This window comes from Paramormyrops kingsleyae, chromosome 5 (genome assembly GCF_048594095.1).
Source record: "Paramormyrops kingsleyae isolate MSU_618 chromosome 5, PKINGS_0.4, whole genome shotgun sequence".
NCBI classification, from domain to species: Eukaryota; Metazoa; Chordata; class Actinopteri; order Osteoglossiformes; family Mormyridae; genus Paramormyrops; species Paramormyrops kingsleyae.
Genome location: NC_132801.1, coordinates 2,658,947 through 2,677,853, shown reverse-complemented (window position 1 = coordinate 2,677,853; position 18,907 = coordinate 2,658,947). Strand labels below are relative to the sequence as shown.

Below are 18,907 nucleotides of genomic sequence, written 5' to 3'. Positions count from 1 at the left end.
TGAGTTTTGGAACTATGCTCTAAAATTTGAAATCTCTGTAACAGGTACTTTCCTTTTGAATGAAACAGCCTTAAAAAGGTTGTGGTTCAAACCACAAAGTTGGGACCTGAGGAAGAACCTTAACCCCAGGTGCTCCAGTAATTGACTGAACCTGCCTTCTCAAAAGAAAATGCACTTTCCTTTTGATGAAAGAATCTGAAAGTGTCACATCTGAGTGTGAATACTAACTGTGTTGAGTAGAAGATTAAGCAACAGTGGGAAGGAGGGGTAGGGAGAGAGTGATGTGAGGAGGTGTGTGTCTATGTGTTTATGTGTAATAATGAGTCTTGGAGCGAGAGACAGAGAGAGAGAGAATATAAAAGCGATAAAGAGGGGAGGGGTTGGCTAAATGAAAGATGCGGTTGAGGTCAAGGAAGAGAGAGATGAAAAAAGAGATGCAGAGGAGGGACCTAGGGGGGCTTTTCCAGCTTCACCAAGGGGTTTGTTTTGAGGATGTGGGCTGTAAAGGCTGCACTGTGTGTCCTGCTTCCCATCGTAACTAGAGTGTAATGCATCGATCAGTGGAAGACATACGGTGCATCCGTTTGACCCCTGGAAGATGGAGAGAGTGTGTGGGTGGAGTGGGACAGTCCTGAAAGGTGGGAATGCAGCTCGCAGGCTGGTTTATGAGCACTGGTCCTGGGTCTCAGTTTATCATGGCCGAAATACCACCAGCAGGGTCTCGCATTGGCTCACAGAGCTGTCTGTCAAGAGCCTGAAGGAAAGCTCCGCAGCTCCTCATAACACATATTCATAGATCCCTCCTTGGATGCAGCAGCCAATCCTAAACACTGACTTAATATTATACTTCTTATAGCACCTTATAGCACCCTTCAGGGCGGAGAGTTTGATTACTGCTGAGGGACACTGTGCCTAGAAGCTTGTATTCATGCTGCATTTGGCTGCTGATGGTCGTGGTCGGTGCTGCATACAGCAGTGATACTCCACCAGACCAGCAGAGGGCAGATGTACCGCAACAAACACTAATACAAGAAGGGTAGTGAAACGGGTAGACTTTCATAAGGTAATATGGCATAACGTGACATTTTGAAATCCTTACAACAATATTAGCCAGACCCCCCAGACGGGTTTTATCTAAAAAGATTTCAAAATGCGGGAATAGTTTCGCTTTTCAAAATACTGTAAACCGCGCAATACAGTCTGGACAGTATAAATAATCAGGATAATAAAAATGTAAACATTAGATATGGGGATAACTCCGCACCTCGTGCAGCTATTCCTCCTCTACTATTTCTTGCTTGACCTTTGCTCTGTGAAAGTCGGTGCTGCCACCTACAGTAACACCTAGTTAATTATCTTGCAAATGCGCAGTCGACGTGCACAGATGCACATGATCCCTGCTGGACAAAAAAATGGGGACTACACATATGCCATCTGCAGCTGCCTGGTGCAAATCGCGGATGATGAAATTAGCATTACATCACCCTGAGTGTGACCAATAGCGACATGACAAAGTGTAGTATTAATTGGCCTTTATGCTCTCCCTGGGTTTGTCAGACGTCCACAATCATTTCCTTCATCTTGTAGATGCTGAGCAGCAGATTGTGGGCCTTGCACCACTCCAGCAGCTCGCTCACCCCCTGTGTGTGTGCAGACTGGTCTCCATCGCTTATGAGGCCCATCATGGCGTTGTGGTCTGCATCCTTTATGATGTGGTTAGTGGTGGTGCTGGCAGAGCAGTCTGATGTCAGCAGTGTGAAGAGTGGGGGTCTGGGGCAGCAGCCTGGCAGGTCCTACAGGAAGCAGCACCCAAAGGCCAGAATACTTAACATAACTGTGTACTTAACATGCTTCACGGGCACTGGGAGTTCAGAAGGACGACCCCCAAGTCAGGCGTTAAGTCTGTTTGTTCACAGAGTGTCTCATGTAATGCAAAATATCTACACGGAGTGTAGGCTAGTATTCTAGCCCTATAGTTCTTTATTTCCAGGGCTGGTTACGAATCGTTGCCATCTTCTGGTGCCGGAAGTCCTGACTAGCAGAAGCTGGATTCTATTATGTAAGCAAATGCATTGTGTTTTTATCACAGAAACAGTGGCTATTTGGAAGATTCTAACAATTTTCCATTTGAATGGACTTCAGGGTACAGATGCTATTGTCCAAAGCGGCGTACAAGTCAGACAATTAGCTCATTACAGACATACGGCTGTCTAGGAGCCACGAGGCATAAGTGCGGCTGGGCTGAGCTTCTGATGGATGCCCAGGTACAGTGTGTGCTGTACGGCACAGGAACTACAGAACTTATAATGAGCAAGAACCCACAATGCAGCTGTTCTAATCAGCAGAAAGTGCAACATTGGTAGCATTCAGATACTATGGAGTGTTGGCTTCTTACAGCAATGAAAAAAATTAGTAACCTTGTTTCACTTCACAGTTACTTTTTTAGTCAACCACTAAAGTTACATATAGCATGAAATCCCCAGTAGACACAACACAGACACAGAGAACACAGTGAGGAAGCTGGGAGCTGCAACCATGTCCAAGGAGAATATCTATGCAAACATCAGCAACACTACTGACCAGATCAGGCAGAGGAGCAACGCAACTCAATGTCCAGGTAAAGAGATAAAAGCAAATAAAGCAATAAGGGGGATGATTTAATGCACCTTCATACAAGCAGATAAACTCAGATAGACACTATAGAACTAGAAAAGTTACTAAACTCACTTCCATATGGATGATAAAAGTATTAGATTCGACCCCAACAAGGTGGAAGCCAAATGAGTGTGTATGAAGGTAAGCTAGTCATGCCTGCTAGATTCTTGAGAAAAAGTTTCTTCTGAAAATATTCACTCTGAAGTGAAACGCACCATCTATCAGGAAACACAGCGGCATCGTTCACTGTGGAAGTGTGTCTCTGATGCCTTGTGTTTCCCAGTGAGCCTCAGCAATGTAGCTGTTTGTGTTTCCCAGGATCTGAGTCTGCAGGGAGAAGAGACCACAGACCGGCTGTAGTGTGTCTGGGGCTGCTGTGTTTCCTGCTGCTGACGGCCCTCATAGTGCTGGCTGTTTACTGTGAGTCTGTTAATACTGTGATATTACTGCTAGTGTCCATCAGCTGGGTGAGTTAGGTCACTGTCTGTCTACTGTTAGTCTGTTAATACTGTGATATTACTGCTAGTGTCCATCAGCTGGGTGAGTTAGGTCACTGTCTGTCTACTGTGAGTCTGGTAATACTGTGATATTGCAGCTACTGTCCATTGACTGGATGAATTAGGTCACTGTCTGTCCACTGTGAGTCTGCTAATTAGGGCAACCACTAATGACTATTTTTCTATGAAGTAATCTATCAACTATTTTACCGTTTGGTTGATTAATCTAAACAATAATTTTTTTTCTCCAGAAAATCTAGACCGTTTAAGTTTAAGTTCATATAACCTCCTTATCGTGTTAGGGTTGGCCCGACCCGTTTGTAAGTTTAAAATGCATAAAAGCACCACATAAAAATCTACCCCTAGGTCCACTACAACTATATTTAACCACTGTGGAAATGAACTTAGAAAACCAAAAAAATGTATATTAAACTAAAAGATACTGTAGATCAATAAATATCCTAGCTTGATATTGAATAGGCCAAATTTTAAAAAACATTTAATCAAGAAAACATATATATCTGTTCACCTCTGCTATTAATACTGTGAAGTTACTCCTGGGGTCCATCAGCTAGGTGAGTTAGTTCACTGACTGTTTACTCTCTGTCTAATGTCCATATGTATTTATTTTTCCTGACAGATAGCAAAGTTATTCACCATGCAGAGATAGAGCACAGCACCCTGAAAAAATAGAGACCAGTTACTGCTGAATTACAGCCTGCAGACTGCAGAGAGAGACCAGCTACTGTTCAATTTCAGCCTGCATACTGCAGAGAAAGACCAGCTACTGCTCAACTACAGCCTGCAGACTGCAGAGAGAGACCAGCTATTGATGAAGTATAATACATACTGCAACAATAGTGAGTAAACATTTTAATTAGATTAAAAATGTAATTGTAAATCCAGGGGAGACAATACAAAATGATGCATTTTGATATCCTAAAAGAAGAAAAGTACATGTAATCTTTACTTCTTGAGCTTGTCCTGGTGAGGGTGACAGTGTGTATCGTGTGTGTGTGTGTGTGTGTGTGTGTGTGCCCACATGCATAAGCTATGACTTATCTGGGTTTTTGAACAAACATAATGACAGTCACGGCCATCTTCACAGGAAGGATGTATCTTTGGACCTCAGGTAACACCTGTCCATTGGGTTAGAGGAGATTCAAATGCAGCTGTTACTACATTTCCACTGAGGAGAAGACCTGGAGTGACAGCCGACAGGCCTGTATGCAGTCAGGAGCCGACCTGGCGATCATCAGCAGCAGAGAGGAGCAGCTGAGACAAATACAGAGTTTAACAGCATTTATGTTTGTGTGAGTGTATGTGTGCTGTGGTAAAAATTCATGACACTTAGTCAGTGCTTTATAGTATGACGTCATTTTATTGCTGAGCTCAGGGAACAACCACTTCGATGACATCTCCGTGGTAATGCTCAAAGAACTTTCTGGTCAACATAACTTTTATTGGTGTACACAGACAGTTCGCACCCCCTCCTCAGAACCAGGTGATACGGGTTCGGGTAGGGCACTCATCTTGCAAGCATGTACACTTCACATGATCAGCATGCTGCAGGCCTGGGACATGTGGGGGGGTCTTCACTTTGCATGGCCTCTGTCTTTGTGGTGTTCCTGCCATTTCTGCTAAGTGTGTCGACGATCACACCTTTGTCCCCCAGTCTGCATTTACTGTGTTCTAAAACACGAGTGCAACACTTAGCTCAAACCTCAATTCAAGTGTCAGCTATCTGTCACCCAGGCGTTCTTGCAAGAATATGAAAAAAATGCATTCCAAAAGCAGTTTATCTAAAAGCTAGTTATAAAAAAAATACCCTATGGTCAATTTTCCTCTCACAGTGCCCTGTGATGGACTTGCATTCCACCTAAGGTGTAGCCCCGCCTTATGCCCTGTGATGGACTGGCATCCCATCCAAGGTGTAGCCCCACCTTATGCCCTGTGATGGACTGGCATCACATCCAGGGTGTAGCCCTGCCTGATGCCCTGTGATGGACTGGCATCCCATCCAAGGTGTAGCCCCGCCTTATGCCCTGTGATGGACTGGCATCCCATCCAAGGTGTAGCCCCGCTTTATGCCCTGTGATGGACTGGCATCCCATCCAAGGTGTAGCCCTGCTTTTGAATAGTGTATACTGACTCGTTGTTGTGGCTGATGGATTCTGTCTAGAAACATGATGATGTGGTTAGAGCTGTGTGTGGCAATGCAGTCGTGGGTCAGCAGTGTGAACAATAGTGGACTGAGAACGCAGCCCTGAGGAGCTCCTGTGCTCAGTCTAATGGTGCTGGAAATGTTTTTCCCGATACGGACGGACTGAGGCCTCTCTGACAGAAAGTCCAGTATCCAGTTGCAGAGAGAGGTGCTCAGTACCAGCTCACTCAGTTTCATGTACAGTCTTTGGAGGATGATGGTGTTGCATGCAAGACTAAAGTCTATGAACAGCATTCTAATGTAAGTGTCTCTCTTGTCCAGGTGAGATAGGGAGAGGTGAAGGGCAGCAGATATGGTGTCCGCAAGTCCGATGACACGACCACAAAGTCGATCATCGAACTGCGGCCTAGGGTGTCCTGGTGCTAAGTGCACATATGGACACCCTTATGCTTGAACATGGTGTTCATTATGGACAATCTGTGACGAGCACCGAAGTTCAACAACAAAACACCACTCGGGTTCAGATCGTTGGGGGCGTTCCTCCCAATCACGCCCCTCCAGGTCTCACTGTCATTGCCCACGTGAGCATTGAAGTCCCCCAGCAGAACAAGAGAGAGAGTCCCCAGAAGGAATGCTCTCCAACACCCCTTCCAAGGACTCCAAAAAGGGTGTGTATTCTGAACTGCCGTTTGGCGCATAAGTGCAAACAACAGTCAGGACCCGTCCCCCCACCCGAAGGCGAAGGGAGGCTACCCTCTCGTCCACCGCGGTAAACCCCAATGTACAAGCGCCCAGCCAGGGGGCAATAAGTATGCCCACCCCAGCTCGGCGCCTCTACCCGTGAGCAACTCCAGAGTGGAAGAGGGTCCAACCCCCTTGAGGAGACTGGTTTCAGAGCCCAAGCCGTGCGTCGAGGTGAGCCCGACTACATCTAGTCGGAACCTCACAGCCTTGCGCACCAGCTCAGGCTCCTTCCCCACCAGAGAGGTGACATTCCATGTCCCTAGAGCTAACTTCTGCAGCCGAGGATCAGACCACGAAGGTCCCCGCCTTCAGCCACTGCCCAACTCACACTGCACCCGACCCCTATGGCCCCTCCTACAGGTGGTGAGCCCATTGGAAGGGGGACCCACATGCCTTGTTTGGGCTGTGCCCGACCAGGCCCCATGGGTGCAGGCCTAGCCACCAGGCGCTCGCCATCGAGCCCCACCCCCAGGCCTGGCTCCAGGGGGGGGGCCCCAGTGACCCGCGTCCGGGCAAGGGAAAACGTGGATCCAATATTTTGTTCATCATTAAGGGTCTTGTGAGCCGCACTTCGTCTGGTTCCTCACCCAGTACTTGTTTTCCTTGGGTGACCCTACCAGGGGCATAAAGCCCCAGGCAACTTAGCTCCTGGGATCATTGGAACACGCAAACCCCTCCACCACAATAAGGTTTCGGCTCCAGGAAAGGTTGACCGACCCTGCCGTCTCAAAAGAAAATGCACTTTGTTTTTGATAAAATCATCTGAAATTGTCTCATCTGAGTGTGAACACTAAATGTGTTGAGTAGAACATTAATCAACAGTGGGAATGGGAGGATAGAAGGAGGGGTAGGGAGAGAGTGATGGTGAGGAGGTGTGTGTCTATGTGTTTATGTGTAATATTGGGTCTTGGACCAAGAGACAGAGAGAGCGAGAAGATAAAAGCAATAAAGAGAGGAGGGACTGGCTAAATGAAAGATGGGGTTGAGGTCAAGGAAGAGAGAGATGAAAAAAGAGATGCAGAGGAGGAGGGACCTAGGGGGCCTTTTCCAGCTTCACCAAGGGGTTTGTTTTGAGGATGTGGGCTGTAAAGGCTGCACTGTGTGTCCTGCTTCCCATCGTAACTAGAGTGTAATGCATCGATCAGTGGAAGACATACGGTGCATCCGTTTGACCCCTGGAAGATGGAGAGAGCATGTGGGTGGAGCAGGACAGTGCTGAAAGGCGGGAATGGCGGTGTGGTCTGTATACTTTATGATGTGGTTAGAGGTGGTGCTGGCAGAGCAGTCTGATGGCAGCAGTGTGAAGAGTGGGGGTCTGAGGCAGCAGTGTGAAGAGTGGGGGTCTGAGGCAGCAGCCTGGCAGGTCCTACAGGAAGCAGCACCCAAAGGCCAGAATACTTAACATAACTGTGTACTTAACATGCTTCACAGGCACTGGGAGTTCAGAAGGACGACCCCCAAGTCAGGCGTTAAGTCTGTTTGTTCACAGAGTGTCACATGTAATGTAAAATATCTACACGGAGTGTAGGCTAGTATTCTAGCCCTATAGTTCTATATTTCCAGGGCAGGTTACGAATTGTCGCCATTTTCTTGACATGCAGAAGCTGGATTCTGCTATGTAAGCAAATGCATTGTGTTTTTAATCACAGAAACTGTTTTGAAGATTCTAACAATTCTCCATTTGAATGGACTTCAGGGTACAAGTCAGCAGACTAGAGACATGTACCCATGACTGGCATAGTGATCATATCACTGTCAGCCCTTCAGCAAGACCCTTAACCCCAACTGGTCCACAGATGCTGGCTGACCTGCTCTCTCATACTCACCTGTACATCAATTTGGATAAAATTGTCTGTTAAATAAATACTCTACTCCTTATGTTTGCAATGCTTATATATCAACATATGATGTAAAACAAAATAAATATTAAAATTTAAGGCAATATAGGGTGGCCTCTTACATTTGCATTTACTTCATTTAACAGATGCTATTGTCCAAAGCGGCGTACAAGTCAGACAATTAGCTCATTACAGACATACGGCTGTCTAGGAGCCACGAGGCATAAGTGCGGCTGGGCTGAGCTTCTGATGGATGCCCAGGTACAGTGTGTGCTGTACGGCACAGGAACTACAGAACTCATAATGAGCAAGAACCCACAATGCAGCTGTTCTAATCAGCAGAAAGTGCAACATTGGTAGCTTTCAGAGACTATGGAGTATTGGCTTCTTACAGCAATGAAAAAAATTAGTAAGCTTGTTTCAGTTCTCAGTTACTTTTTTAGCCAACCACTAAAGTTACATATCGCATGAAAAACCCAGTAGACACAACACAGACACAGAGAACACAGTGAGGAAGCTGGGAGCTGCAGCCATGTCCTCGGAGAACATTTATGCAAACATCAGCAACACTACTGACCAGATCAGGAAGAGGAGCAACGCAGCTCAATGTCCAGGTAAATAGATAAATGCAAATTAAGCAATAAGGGCAATGATTTACATTCCCCATTCCTGATTCAGAAAGCCAGATTAACTGATAGAGACACTTTAGAGCTAGAAAAGTTACTAAACTTACTTCCATATGACTCATAAACCATATGGATCTGCACAGACAAGGTGGAAGCCAAGGAGCATGTATGAAGGTAAGCTAGTCATGCCAGAAAAAGTTTCTTCTGAAAATGTTCAGTCTGAAGTGAAACGCACCATCTATCAGGAAACACAGCGGCATCGTTCACTGTGGAAGTGTGTCTCTGATGCCTTGTGTTTTCCAGTGAGCCTCAGCAATGTAGCTGTTTGTGTTTCCCAGGATCTGAGTCTGCAGGGAGACGAGACCACAGACCGGCTGTAGTGTGTCTGGGGCTGCTGTGTTTCCTGCTGCTGACGGCCCTCATAGTGCTGGCTGTTTACTGTGAGTCTGTTAATACTGTGATATTACTGCTAGTATCCATCAGCTGGGTGAGTTAGGTCACTGTCTGTCTACTGTTAGTCTGTTAATACTGTGATATTACTGCTAGTGTCCATCAGCTGGGTGAGTTAGGTCACTGTCTGTCTACTGTGAGTCTGGTAATACTGTGATATTACTGCTAGTGTCCAGTGTTATTTTTTTTCTCCAGAAAATCAAGACACTTTAATTTAAGTAAATTTAAAATTTTATTTTGACAATAACAAACTGAATGTTATTATAGGGCTTTAGATAATGGACGCCGGCTTTTCTGCATTATTTTCACCCACAATTCGATAAGCAAATTAGTAGTATGCCTAAAATGTTAATGGGATGCGTATCGTGACGCCCAAAGAGCAAGTTGAGGGAGGCGTAAAAAAGAATTTCCCCACGGGGATTAATAAAGTGTAAATTATAATTAGTATATAAAAACTTAGTAATCTATATAAATTCGGCATATGCTTGTTCTTATTAAATTTGGTTAGCGGAGCGCGCTGCATGTGACTGTTTTGGTAAATCAAGGAAGCAATAAGCAGTGAAGTCAAGAAAAGGACAACAGAGCAACCACGTCTGTCAAAAGAGGAGATATTGTGGATAAAAAAAGTGAAACGATGTCGGTGGTGTGGCGCTAATTTGCTGATTAAAGTCTGACACGTTTTTTTCTTTTTTTTTTTGTAAATATAGTTTTCATTTTTATTTTAGCCTAAACATTTTGCCAAAGAATTATTAGATGGAGATTATAAGGTAGCAGGCAGACAACTTTATGGCTTTAATTATGAGTGTATTTAGCAACTATAAGGACAAAAATATTAAAATTACAGCAGCGTAGTAGAAGAGTCTGCATTGTTGATTGGCCTGCCTGCAGTCGAGACCTGTCACCCATTCAAAATATGTGCACTTTACAGTGTTTGGGTCGCTAGTGACCCAGCACTTTTTTGCAAAGTAAATGGCAATAAATTTATTTATATGCTAACATGGCATGCACTGGGAACAGCATCCGCACTGACCCTAACATGGCATGCACTGGGAACAGCATCCGCACTGACCCTAACATGGCATGCACTGGGAACAGCGTCCGCACTGACCCTAACATGGCATGCACTGGGAACAGCGTCCGCACTGGCCCTAACATGGCATGCACTGGGAACAGCGTCCGCACTGACCCTAACATGGCATGCACTGGGAACAGCGTCCGCACTGACCCTAACATGGCATGCACTGGGAACAGCGTCCGCACTGGCCCTAACATGGCATGCACTGGGAACAGCGTCCGCACTGACCCTAACATGGCATGCACTGGGAACAGCGTCCGCACTGACCCTAACATGGCATGCACTGGGAACAGCGTCCGCACTGACCCTAACATGGCATGCACTGGGAACAGCGTCCACACTGACCCTAACATGGCATGCACTGGGAACAGCGTCCGCACTGACCCTAACATGGCATGCACTGGGAACAGTATCCGCACTGTCCCTAACATGGCATGCACTGGGAACAGCATCCGCACTGACCCCAGGAGAGCTGTAAACATGACATCTGGGTCACTAGCCAGTTAAGCTACACTATATTGCCAAAAGTATCAGGACACCTGCTTTTAAACACACATGAACTTTAATGACATTATTCTTAATACATTAGCTTTAATATGGAGTTGGCCCACCATTTGCAGCTATAACAGCTTCAACTCTTCTGGGAAGGCTGTTCATAAGGTTTAGGAGTCTGTTCATGGGAATTTTTTACCATTCTTCCAGGAGAGCATTTGTGAGGTCAGGCACTGATGTTGAACATGAAAGCCTGGCTTACATTCTCTGCTCGAATTCATCCCAATGGTATTCTCGAATCCTCGAACGCACAGTCTACAACCAGCTCTCTCTTTACCTCTCTCAGAACAACCTCCAGGATCCTAATCAGTCTGGCTTCAAAGCAGCTCACTCTACAGAGACTGCCCTCTTAGCAGTCACTGAGAAGCTGCATGCTGCTAGGTCAGCCAAACTGTCATCTGTCCTCATCCTCCTTGACCTATCAGCAGCATTTGACACGGTTAACCAAAAGACTCTCCTGTCCATCCTTAGGAGTCTTGGCATTGGTGGTTTGCTTGGCAATGGCTTGCATCCTACCTCGAAGGCCGATCATACAGAGTGACATGGAAAGGACTCACATCTACCCCACGTAGTCTCTTCCCTCAGGGCTCGGTTCTTGGCCCACTCCTGTTCTCCCTCTATACCAAATCTCGGTGAGGTCATATCCTCTCATGGCTTCTCTTACCACTGCTATGCAGATGACACTCAACTCATCCTCTCCTTCCCTCCTTCAGACACTCGTGTCTCCACTAAGATATCTGCATGTCTAGCAGATATCTCATCTTGGATGACCGCTCACCAACTGAAACTTAACCCTAGTAAAACAGAACTGCTCTACATCCCCGCTGACTCATCCCCCGTCCTGGACCTTGCGATCTCCCTCGACAACTCCCTGATCCGTCCTTCGGTTACTGCTCGTAACCTTGGGGTTACCATGGACAATCGTCTGTCCTTTTCCTCTCATATCGCCAACGTTTCCCGCTCTTGTCGGTTTCTCCTGTTCAATATCAGCAGGATACGTCCATTTCTTTCTACACAGGCTACCCAGATACTCGTTCAGTCCCTCGTCATCTCCCGCCTTGACTACTGCAACTCGCTTCTAGCGGGTTTACCACTGAGCATCATTCGTCCCCTCCAACTGATTCAGAATGCAGCTGCTCGGCTTGTTTTCAACCTTCCCAAGTTCTCCCACACCACTCCTTTGCTGCGCTCCCTACACTGGCTTCCTGTGGCTCAGATTCAAAACACTGATGCTCGCATACAAAGCCAAAAATGATCTGGCTCCATCCTACCTAAAAGACCTCATCACACCCCGCACTGCACCACGATCTCTCCGATCTTCCAGCACTGCTCGACTGGTCCCACCACCCCTCAAGGCACAAGGAAGACACACCTCTCGGCTCTTCTCTGTTCTGGCACCAAGTTGGTGGAATGAACTCCCCCTAGATGTCCGAACAGCTGAGCCACTTAATGTCTTCAAAAGACGACTTAAAACACACCTTTTCCAGAAATACCTGAATTAGCACTTCTGGCATTATACTTTCTGGCATTCCTTTAAAAAAAAAAAAAAAAAAAAAAAGCACTTTTCCAACAGAGTATTAGATCGATGGTGTTCATAGCCTTGGTTTTTACTGAGCTAGTATCGGGAAAAATTAATTGTAGAGTCTTAAAGCACTTATGTAAGTCGCTCTGGCTAAGGGCATCTGCAAATGCTGTAAATGTAAATGTGGGAGGAGCTTTGAGCTCCCCAGTACTAACAGTATCCAATCCAAAGCTCCAGTTAGCGTAATGTTTTCCATGTTGAACATCAACTTGTGAATTTAGATTTCACACGTCAAGAAATTCATTAATTTGTTTCATTACAGCATGCTGGAATCGAAAGGCATATGATGAATACGTGTATCGCTACAGCCCTTGTCTTTACTTTAAATGTTGATCTGAAAAGCTCTTCATCAAAATCTGTTTAAAAATTGCAATAAATTCTCAATCGGCAGACATATATTGATATGATATCGATTATGGGGGTCACTGCCGATTCCCAACCCTACTGTTAATAATACTGTGATATTACTGATCGTATCCATCAGCTGGGTGAATTAGGTCACTGTCTGTTTATCATGAGTCTTATTTCTGTGTTATTGCTAGTATCAATTAGGGCAGTTAGATCATTGATCTGTTTGCATGTTTCAGTAAATTTCAAAATGGTCTGTTTTTCCTGACAGATAGCACAGTTACTCACCATGCAGGGATAGAGCAAAACAACCTGAGAAAAGAGAGAGACAAGCTACTGCTGAATTACAGCCTGTGGATTGCAGAGAGAGACCAGCTACTGCTCAATTACAGCTTCCAGACAGCAGAGAGAGACCAGCTACTGCTGAATTACAGCCTGCAGACTGCAGAGAGAGACCAGCTACTTATGAAGTTTGATAAATGCTGCAACAAGAGTGAGTAAATGGTTTGTTTAAATCTAGAAGAACCCAAAGATAAAGTTATACATTTGGATATGCTAAAAGTACAACATGTTACATTGTGGGGACCAAATGTCCCCTACAGTGTGATAAAAAAAAAACTGTGATTTTGACGTTGTGGGGACCATTTTAAAGGTCCCCACAAAGATCTGTGAATGCAATCAAATAACTAAAAATGCCAAAAGTATCATATTATGTTTGGTTACTTATGGTTAAGGTTAGGGCTGGGTAGGGGTTAAGGTCGTCATGTTGGGATTAGAGTTTCCCCCATAGAAATGAATGGAGAGTCACCACAAATATATAATTACAAAGCTGTGTGTGTGTGTGTGTGTGTGTGTGTGTGTGTGTGTCTGTGCAGACACATACATACGCTATGACTTATCCGGGGTTCTCAGCAAACCCATACTGACAGTCACAGCCATCTTCAAGGTCAAGCTGTGTCTCTGGACCGTAGGTGGTGTCTGTCCATCTGGCTGGAGGAGACTCAGTACAAGCTGTTACTACATTTCCACTGAGACAAAGAACTGGAGTGACAGCCGACAGGCCTGTATGCAGTTAGAAGCCAACCTGGTGATCATCAGCAGCAGAGAGGAGCAGGTAAGATAAATATGAAGTTTGATGATATCTATATTTGTGTGCCCTGTGATAGACTGGCATCCCATCCAAGGTGTAGCCCCGCCTTATGCCCTGTGATGGACTGGCATCCCATCCAAGGTGTAGCCCCGCCTTATGCCCTGTGATGGACTGGCATCCCATCCAAGGTGTAGCCCCGCCTTATGCCCTTTGATGGACTGGCATCCCATCCAAGGTGTAGCCCCGCCTTATGCCCTTTGATGGACTGGCATCCCATCCAAGGTGTAGCCCCGCCTTATGCCCTGTGATGGACTGGCATCCCATCCAAGGTGTAGCTCTGCCTTATGCCCTGTGATGGACTGGCATCCCATCCAAGGTGTAGCCCTGCCTTATGCCCTGTGATAGACTGGCATCACATCCAAGGTGTAGCCCCGCCTTATGCCCTGTGCTGTGTGGGAGGGGCTCCAAACCCCCCTGAGTCCCTGGATGGGATTGATACTTAAAGCTATAAAATATACCCTAAAGTATATAAGCTCTGTGGTATAGTATAACAAGGTATAATGTAAATATTAGTAATTTCATTTTAGTACATTGTGAATAGTGAATAAACAGAAAATTCACCTTTGAATGGAGACTGTAATATGGTAGAACGTCGCCTCTAGTGTTTTGTTCAAAACATCGTCTCTTGAAGTGATTTGCCCTTACTGTCCGATTAGCTGCCATGACAAACCAGAGGCCAAGAATCAGTCATTTACAATCCAATGTCATTTCCACTTTCCCCAAACAAATTACTTTCATAAAAGGAACTTTCACTCATTGTAATATTTCTTAAACATCAGGTCTTTGTTGAGGGTCTGTCTGGAGATTTCTGGATTGGTCTCAGTGACATTGAGAGTGAAGGAACCTGGAAATGGGTGGATGGAACAACAATTCCTGTAGAGAAAGGGTAAGACCAGCCTGCACACAATTACAGAGACGTAGAGGCAAAGACTAGGTTCCCCCACATCACTGTAGCATCCTTTAAACTACATAGTACAGTAATGTAATATGTACTCCATACGCTATTGTGCTCTTAAGAGTAAACTGCACAGTACTCTAAGCACTGCTTCCTACTGCTAACTTCAGTACCGTTGCATTCTTTCCCTTATAGTACAGAACTATAATATCTCTGCCACTCTGCTGTAGCTGCTACTTCTAACTAACAATGTTAGCTACTGTTAAATAACAAATGATTGTATTGCAAACTGTGGATGTCAGAAAACCATTAACACTGCACTGTCTCCAGGTACTGGCGAGCAAATCCACAGCAGCCTGATAACTACGGAAATGAAGACTGTGTGCATACATATAATACCATACATTCTGTTCCTTTTCAGACATGGAACGACCGTCCATGTAATGATGTTATACAATGGATTTGTGAATCCGTACTCAAGTGTTAACCCACAAATGGAGGGTCTCTCCATCACTCACTGTTGACTATAGATGGACAATCAGGGTGAAATGTTTATTTTCATTGCTGTCGAGAAGACGTAGGATAATCTCAGCTCTTCTGCAGCAAGAATTATTTTTTTTTAAATGTTTATGTGCTAAATTATATCCTATAATACTCATGCTTTTTATTAAAATTTAATATTGTAGATCATGGTTTGAGTGATAATCCTTATTCATATGTTGCCATGGTCATTTATGTATTTTAGAACTTTTTATACTCACTTAACCCTTTACCTGCTGCACCGACCTCTTATTGTGTAGGATCCTCTTCTGCTTCTACATGCAGTTTATCATATGACAGCTCACAGGTTCAGAGATGCCTTTCTGCACGTTACTGCTGTACTGAGAGGTTATTTCTGTGCTGACCTGTGACCTTCCTCTGAGCGTTGAGTTGACTCTTAGTCATTTTTTACTTTTTATAACTTTACCCCCAGTTTCTCCTCTTCTTTTTTGTAACAGAAGCTTGGGGCTTACAGCCAATCAACATCTCAACAACCAACACCTTCTTTCTCCCCCCACCCCTACATAAACACCCACCTGCCTTTGGTACACAGCTCTCTTTTTTCTCTGTGCAACGTCCGGTCCATATATAAACTACATTTAATCAGTTTTGTTCCTCACATGGTTGTAAATTGCAAAATAAATGAAACAAAGTAAAATAAAATAACAACCTAAATAACCTCTGTCTCTTTCCTGACAAAACCACAGTCAGAGATATTGTGCCAAAGTCTGGGTCACATTAAGTCCAGCTGTTCTCCTTTGTCCTTCCTCATTAACACAGTGTACCTACTTCCATGCATCTATCTCCCATAATACAGGGTGGTACGTGTCTCAGCAGGTTAGGTCTCTGTTCCTGTCATTGGAAGTTCCCTGGTTCCAGTCCAGTCCTCAGCAGAATAGTTACATCTGCATTGGGTCCTTGACTAAGTCCCTTAACCCTGAAAAAAATGCTCAAGGGACCTTCAAACCCAAGTTTGACTCTCAATTATACATACAGGGTCATGCATAAGTCTTCCCCCTGAGGCCATTCCACATGCTGTCATTGTCACGCCCTCCCTACCTGCCCCTCCTGGTTAATTAACCTCCTTTGGAAGATCAGCGATGACCCCTGATGTCTGGGGTGAAAGTTGCCCCCTTAATCATCCCGTCTATCTAACTGCTGAATTCCCCCCTGCCCCTTTACCCCCTTAGCTACTGAGTGGTGAGCAGAATGACTGCTGTCACATCATCACATCACATGGCCCGCTTCAGTCACCTTAGGAAGTGAAGACACTGCTGAGCCTTCTTGGTGATGGAGGTTGTGTTGGTGGTCCAGGTGAGGTCATCTGAGATGTGAACTCCCAGAAACTTGTTGTTCTTAACAGCCACCGTGGAGCCGTTGATGCTGAGTGGTGTGTGGGTGTGGATGTGGGTGGAGCAGGATTTCCTGAAGCCGATGATCATCTCTTTAGTCTTGGCCACGTTCAGTGACTGGTTGTTCTCACTGCACCAGACAGCCTGGTGTAGAACATCTTCTCTGTATACTGACTCGTTGTTGTTGCTGAGGAGCCCCACCACAGTTGTGTCGTCTGCACACTTGATGATGTGGTTAGAGCTGTGTGTGGTAATGCAGTCGTGGGTCAGCAGTGGGAACAATAGTGGACAGAGAATGCAGCCCTGAGGAGCTCTGATGGTGCTGGAAATGTCAGGCCTCTCTGACAGAAAGTCCAGTATTTTTTTATATCTAGTGATTAATTGTCATTGTTCACACGCCACAGCACATAGTGCACAACAACAAAACGTGCCCTCTGCATTTAACCCATATGTAACATAGCAGGGGGCAGCTAATTCAGCACCCGGGGAGCAGTGCTTGGGGGCGGTACCTTGCTCAGGGTACTTCAGCGGTGCCTTGCTGTTTGGGGATTTGAACCTACAATCTTTCAACTACAAGCACAAGTCCCTAACCATTAAGCCACCACTGCCCAATTGCTATCCAGTTGCAGAGAGAGGTGCTCAGTACCAGCTCACTCAGTTTCATGTACAGTCTTTGGGGGGATGATGGTGTTGCATGCAAGACTAACGTCTATGAACAGCATTCTAATGTAAGTGTCTCTCTTGTCCAGGTGAGATAGGGAGAGGTGAAGGGCAGCAGATATGGCGTCTTCAGTCGACCTGATAGGCCGATACGCGAATTGTAGTGGGTCCAGTGAGTGGGGGAGGTTGATTTTGACCTGTGTCATGATGGGTCTCTCAAAGCATTTCATGACGATGGGAGTTAGAGTGAAGTGCGGTAGTCATGCAGGCAGCTTACTGAACCCCAAAAGCTTTTTCCTGGTCAATGGAAACAACCCTCAAGTCAAGTGAATCTAGGCTACACAGAGCCATCACATCAGGCATCATAAAAAGATTACAATAGGAACACAATAGGCCTGACCAGGTTGCACCAAGTCCCCCATGCAGCTTGCCGACCTATTAGAAAGGCAGTAAGACAGGATTTTACAGTCAGTGCACATCAAGGACAAGGGCCTCCAGTTCGACAACAATCCCAAATCCCCCTTCTTTGGGAGGAGAGTCAGCACAGTTCTCATGCAGCTATTCCGCAGCCTTCCGGCCCTCAGAGTCCAGTTAGAAACCTCATAAAGATCCAGACCCAATAAATCCCAGAAGTGTTTGTAAAATTCTGCTGGTACCTGTAGGCCATTGATGCCCGGCGCCTTCCCAAGCGACAAACGCTGAACCGCCAACGTCAGTTCATGGAGCCGAAGGTCCCCATCTAAGGTCTCCCTCTGCGTTGTCCCCAGGCTGGTCAATGTGTCTGGACAGTATAAATCATCAGGACAGTAAAAATGTTAAAGTTATATATCTGGATTCCTCCTCGTACAGCTATTCTGCCTCTTTTCTTTCTTGGTTGACCTCTGCTCTGTGAAAGTTTTGGTCAGGGCTACATTCACGCCATATCTGGGTGTTCAGCACAAATCCCTGATGAGGAAATTTACGTCACATCATCCAGTGTGCGACCAAAAGCACAGGCGGGAAGATTTTGTATTAATTGGCCTTTATGCTCCCCTGGGTTTGTTAGACGTCCACAAACATTTCCTTCATCTTGTAGATGCTGAGCAGCAGACTGTGGGCCTTGCACCACTCCAGCAGCTTGCTCACCCCCTGTGTGTGTGCAGACTGGTCTCCATCGCTTATGAGGCCCATCATGGTGGTGTGGTCTGCATACTTTATGATGTGGTTAGAGGTGGTGCTGGCAGAGCAGTCTGATGGCAGCAGTGTGAATAGACATGTACCCATGACTGGCAGAGTGATCATATCACTGTCGGACCTTCAGCAAGACCCTTAACCCCAACTGGTCCACAGATGCTGGCTGACCTGCTCTCTCATACTCACCTGTACATCAACTTGGACAAAAGTCAGTTAAATAAATTAATGTATTGCTGTACTCCTTATGTTTTGTAATGCTTATGTATCAACATATGATGTAAAACAAGATATTAAAATTTAAGGCAATATAGGGTGGCCTCTTACATTTGCATTTACTTCATTTAACAGATGCTATTGTCCAAAGCGGCGTACAAGTCAGACAATTAGCTCATTACAGACATACGGCTGTCTAGGAGCCACGAGGCATAAGTGCGGCTGGGCTGAGCTTCTGATGGATGCCCAGGTACAGTGTGTGCTGTAAGGCACAGGAACTACAGAACTCATAAAAAAGCAAGAACCCATAATGCAACTATTCTAATCAGCAGAAAGTGCAACATTAGAAACCATGGAGTGGTGGCATCTGACAAAAATGAACAAAAAATGGGT

General features: G+C 45.5%; 1 protein-coding gene across 3 annotated transcripts; it reads left to right on the top strand.

Moving 5' to 3' along the window:
- The first annotated feature begins 8,383 nt into the window (after positions 1-8,383).
- LOC111856956 (CD209 antigen-like protein C) lies at positions 8,384-15,764 on the top strand. Of its 3 annotated transcripts, none has more exons than XM_072712800.1 (6): positions 8,384-8,512; positions 8,863-8,964; positions 12,803-13,024; positions 13,503-13,645; positions 14,461-14,567; positions 14,998-15,764. In XM_072712800.1, the coding sequence occupies exons 1-6, from the start codon at positions 8,431-8,433 to the stop codon at positions 15,098-15,100; spliced, it is 759 nt and encodes a 252-aa protein (XP_072568901.1). In that variant the 5' UTR covers positions 8,384-8,430; the 3' UTR covers positions 15,101-15,764. The 3 variants fall into 3 exon arrangements, with proteins under 3 accessions (XP_072568901.1, XP_072568900.1, XP_072568902.1); XM_072712799.1 differs by having other exon boundaries at positions 14,907-15,764; XM_072712801.1 differs by lacking the exon at positions 8,384-8,512 and adding an exon at positions 8,651-8,698 and having other exon boundaries at positions 14,907-15,764.
- The last annotated feature ends 3,143 nt before the right edge of the window (positions 15,765-18,907 follow it).

Coding starts and splice junctions, on each gene's coding strand:
- LOC111856956 (XM_072712799.1), top strand. CDS start 8,431: ATGTCCTCGGAGAACATTTATGCAAACATCAGCAACACTACTGACCAG. Junction 8,965..12,802: donor CATAGTGCTGGCTGTTTACT/GTGAGTCTGTTA, acceptor TTTTCCTGACAG/ATAGCACAGTTACTCACCAT. Junction 13,025..13,502: donor TGATAAATGCTGCAACAAGA/GTGAGTAAATGG, acceptor TCTGGACCGTAG/GTGGTGTCTGTCCATCTGGC.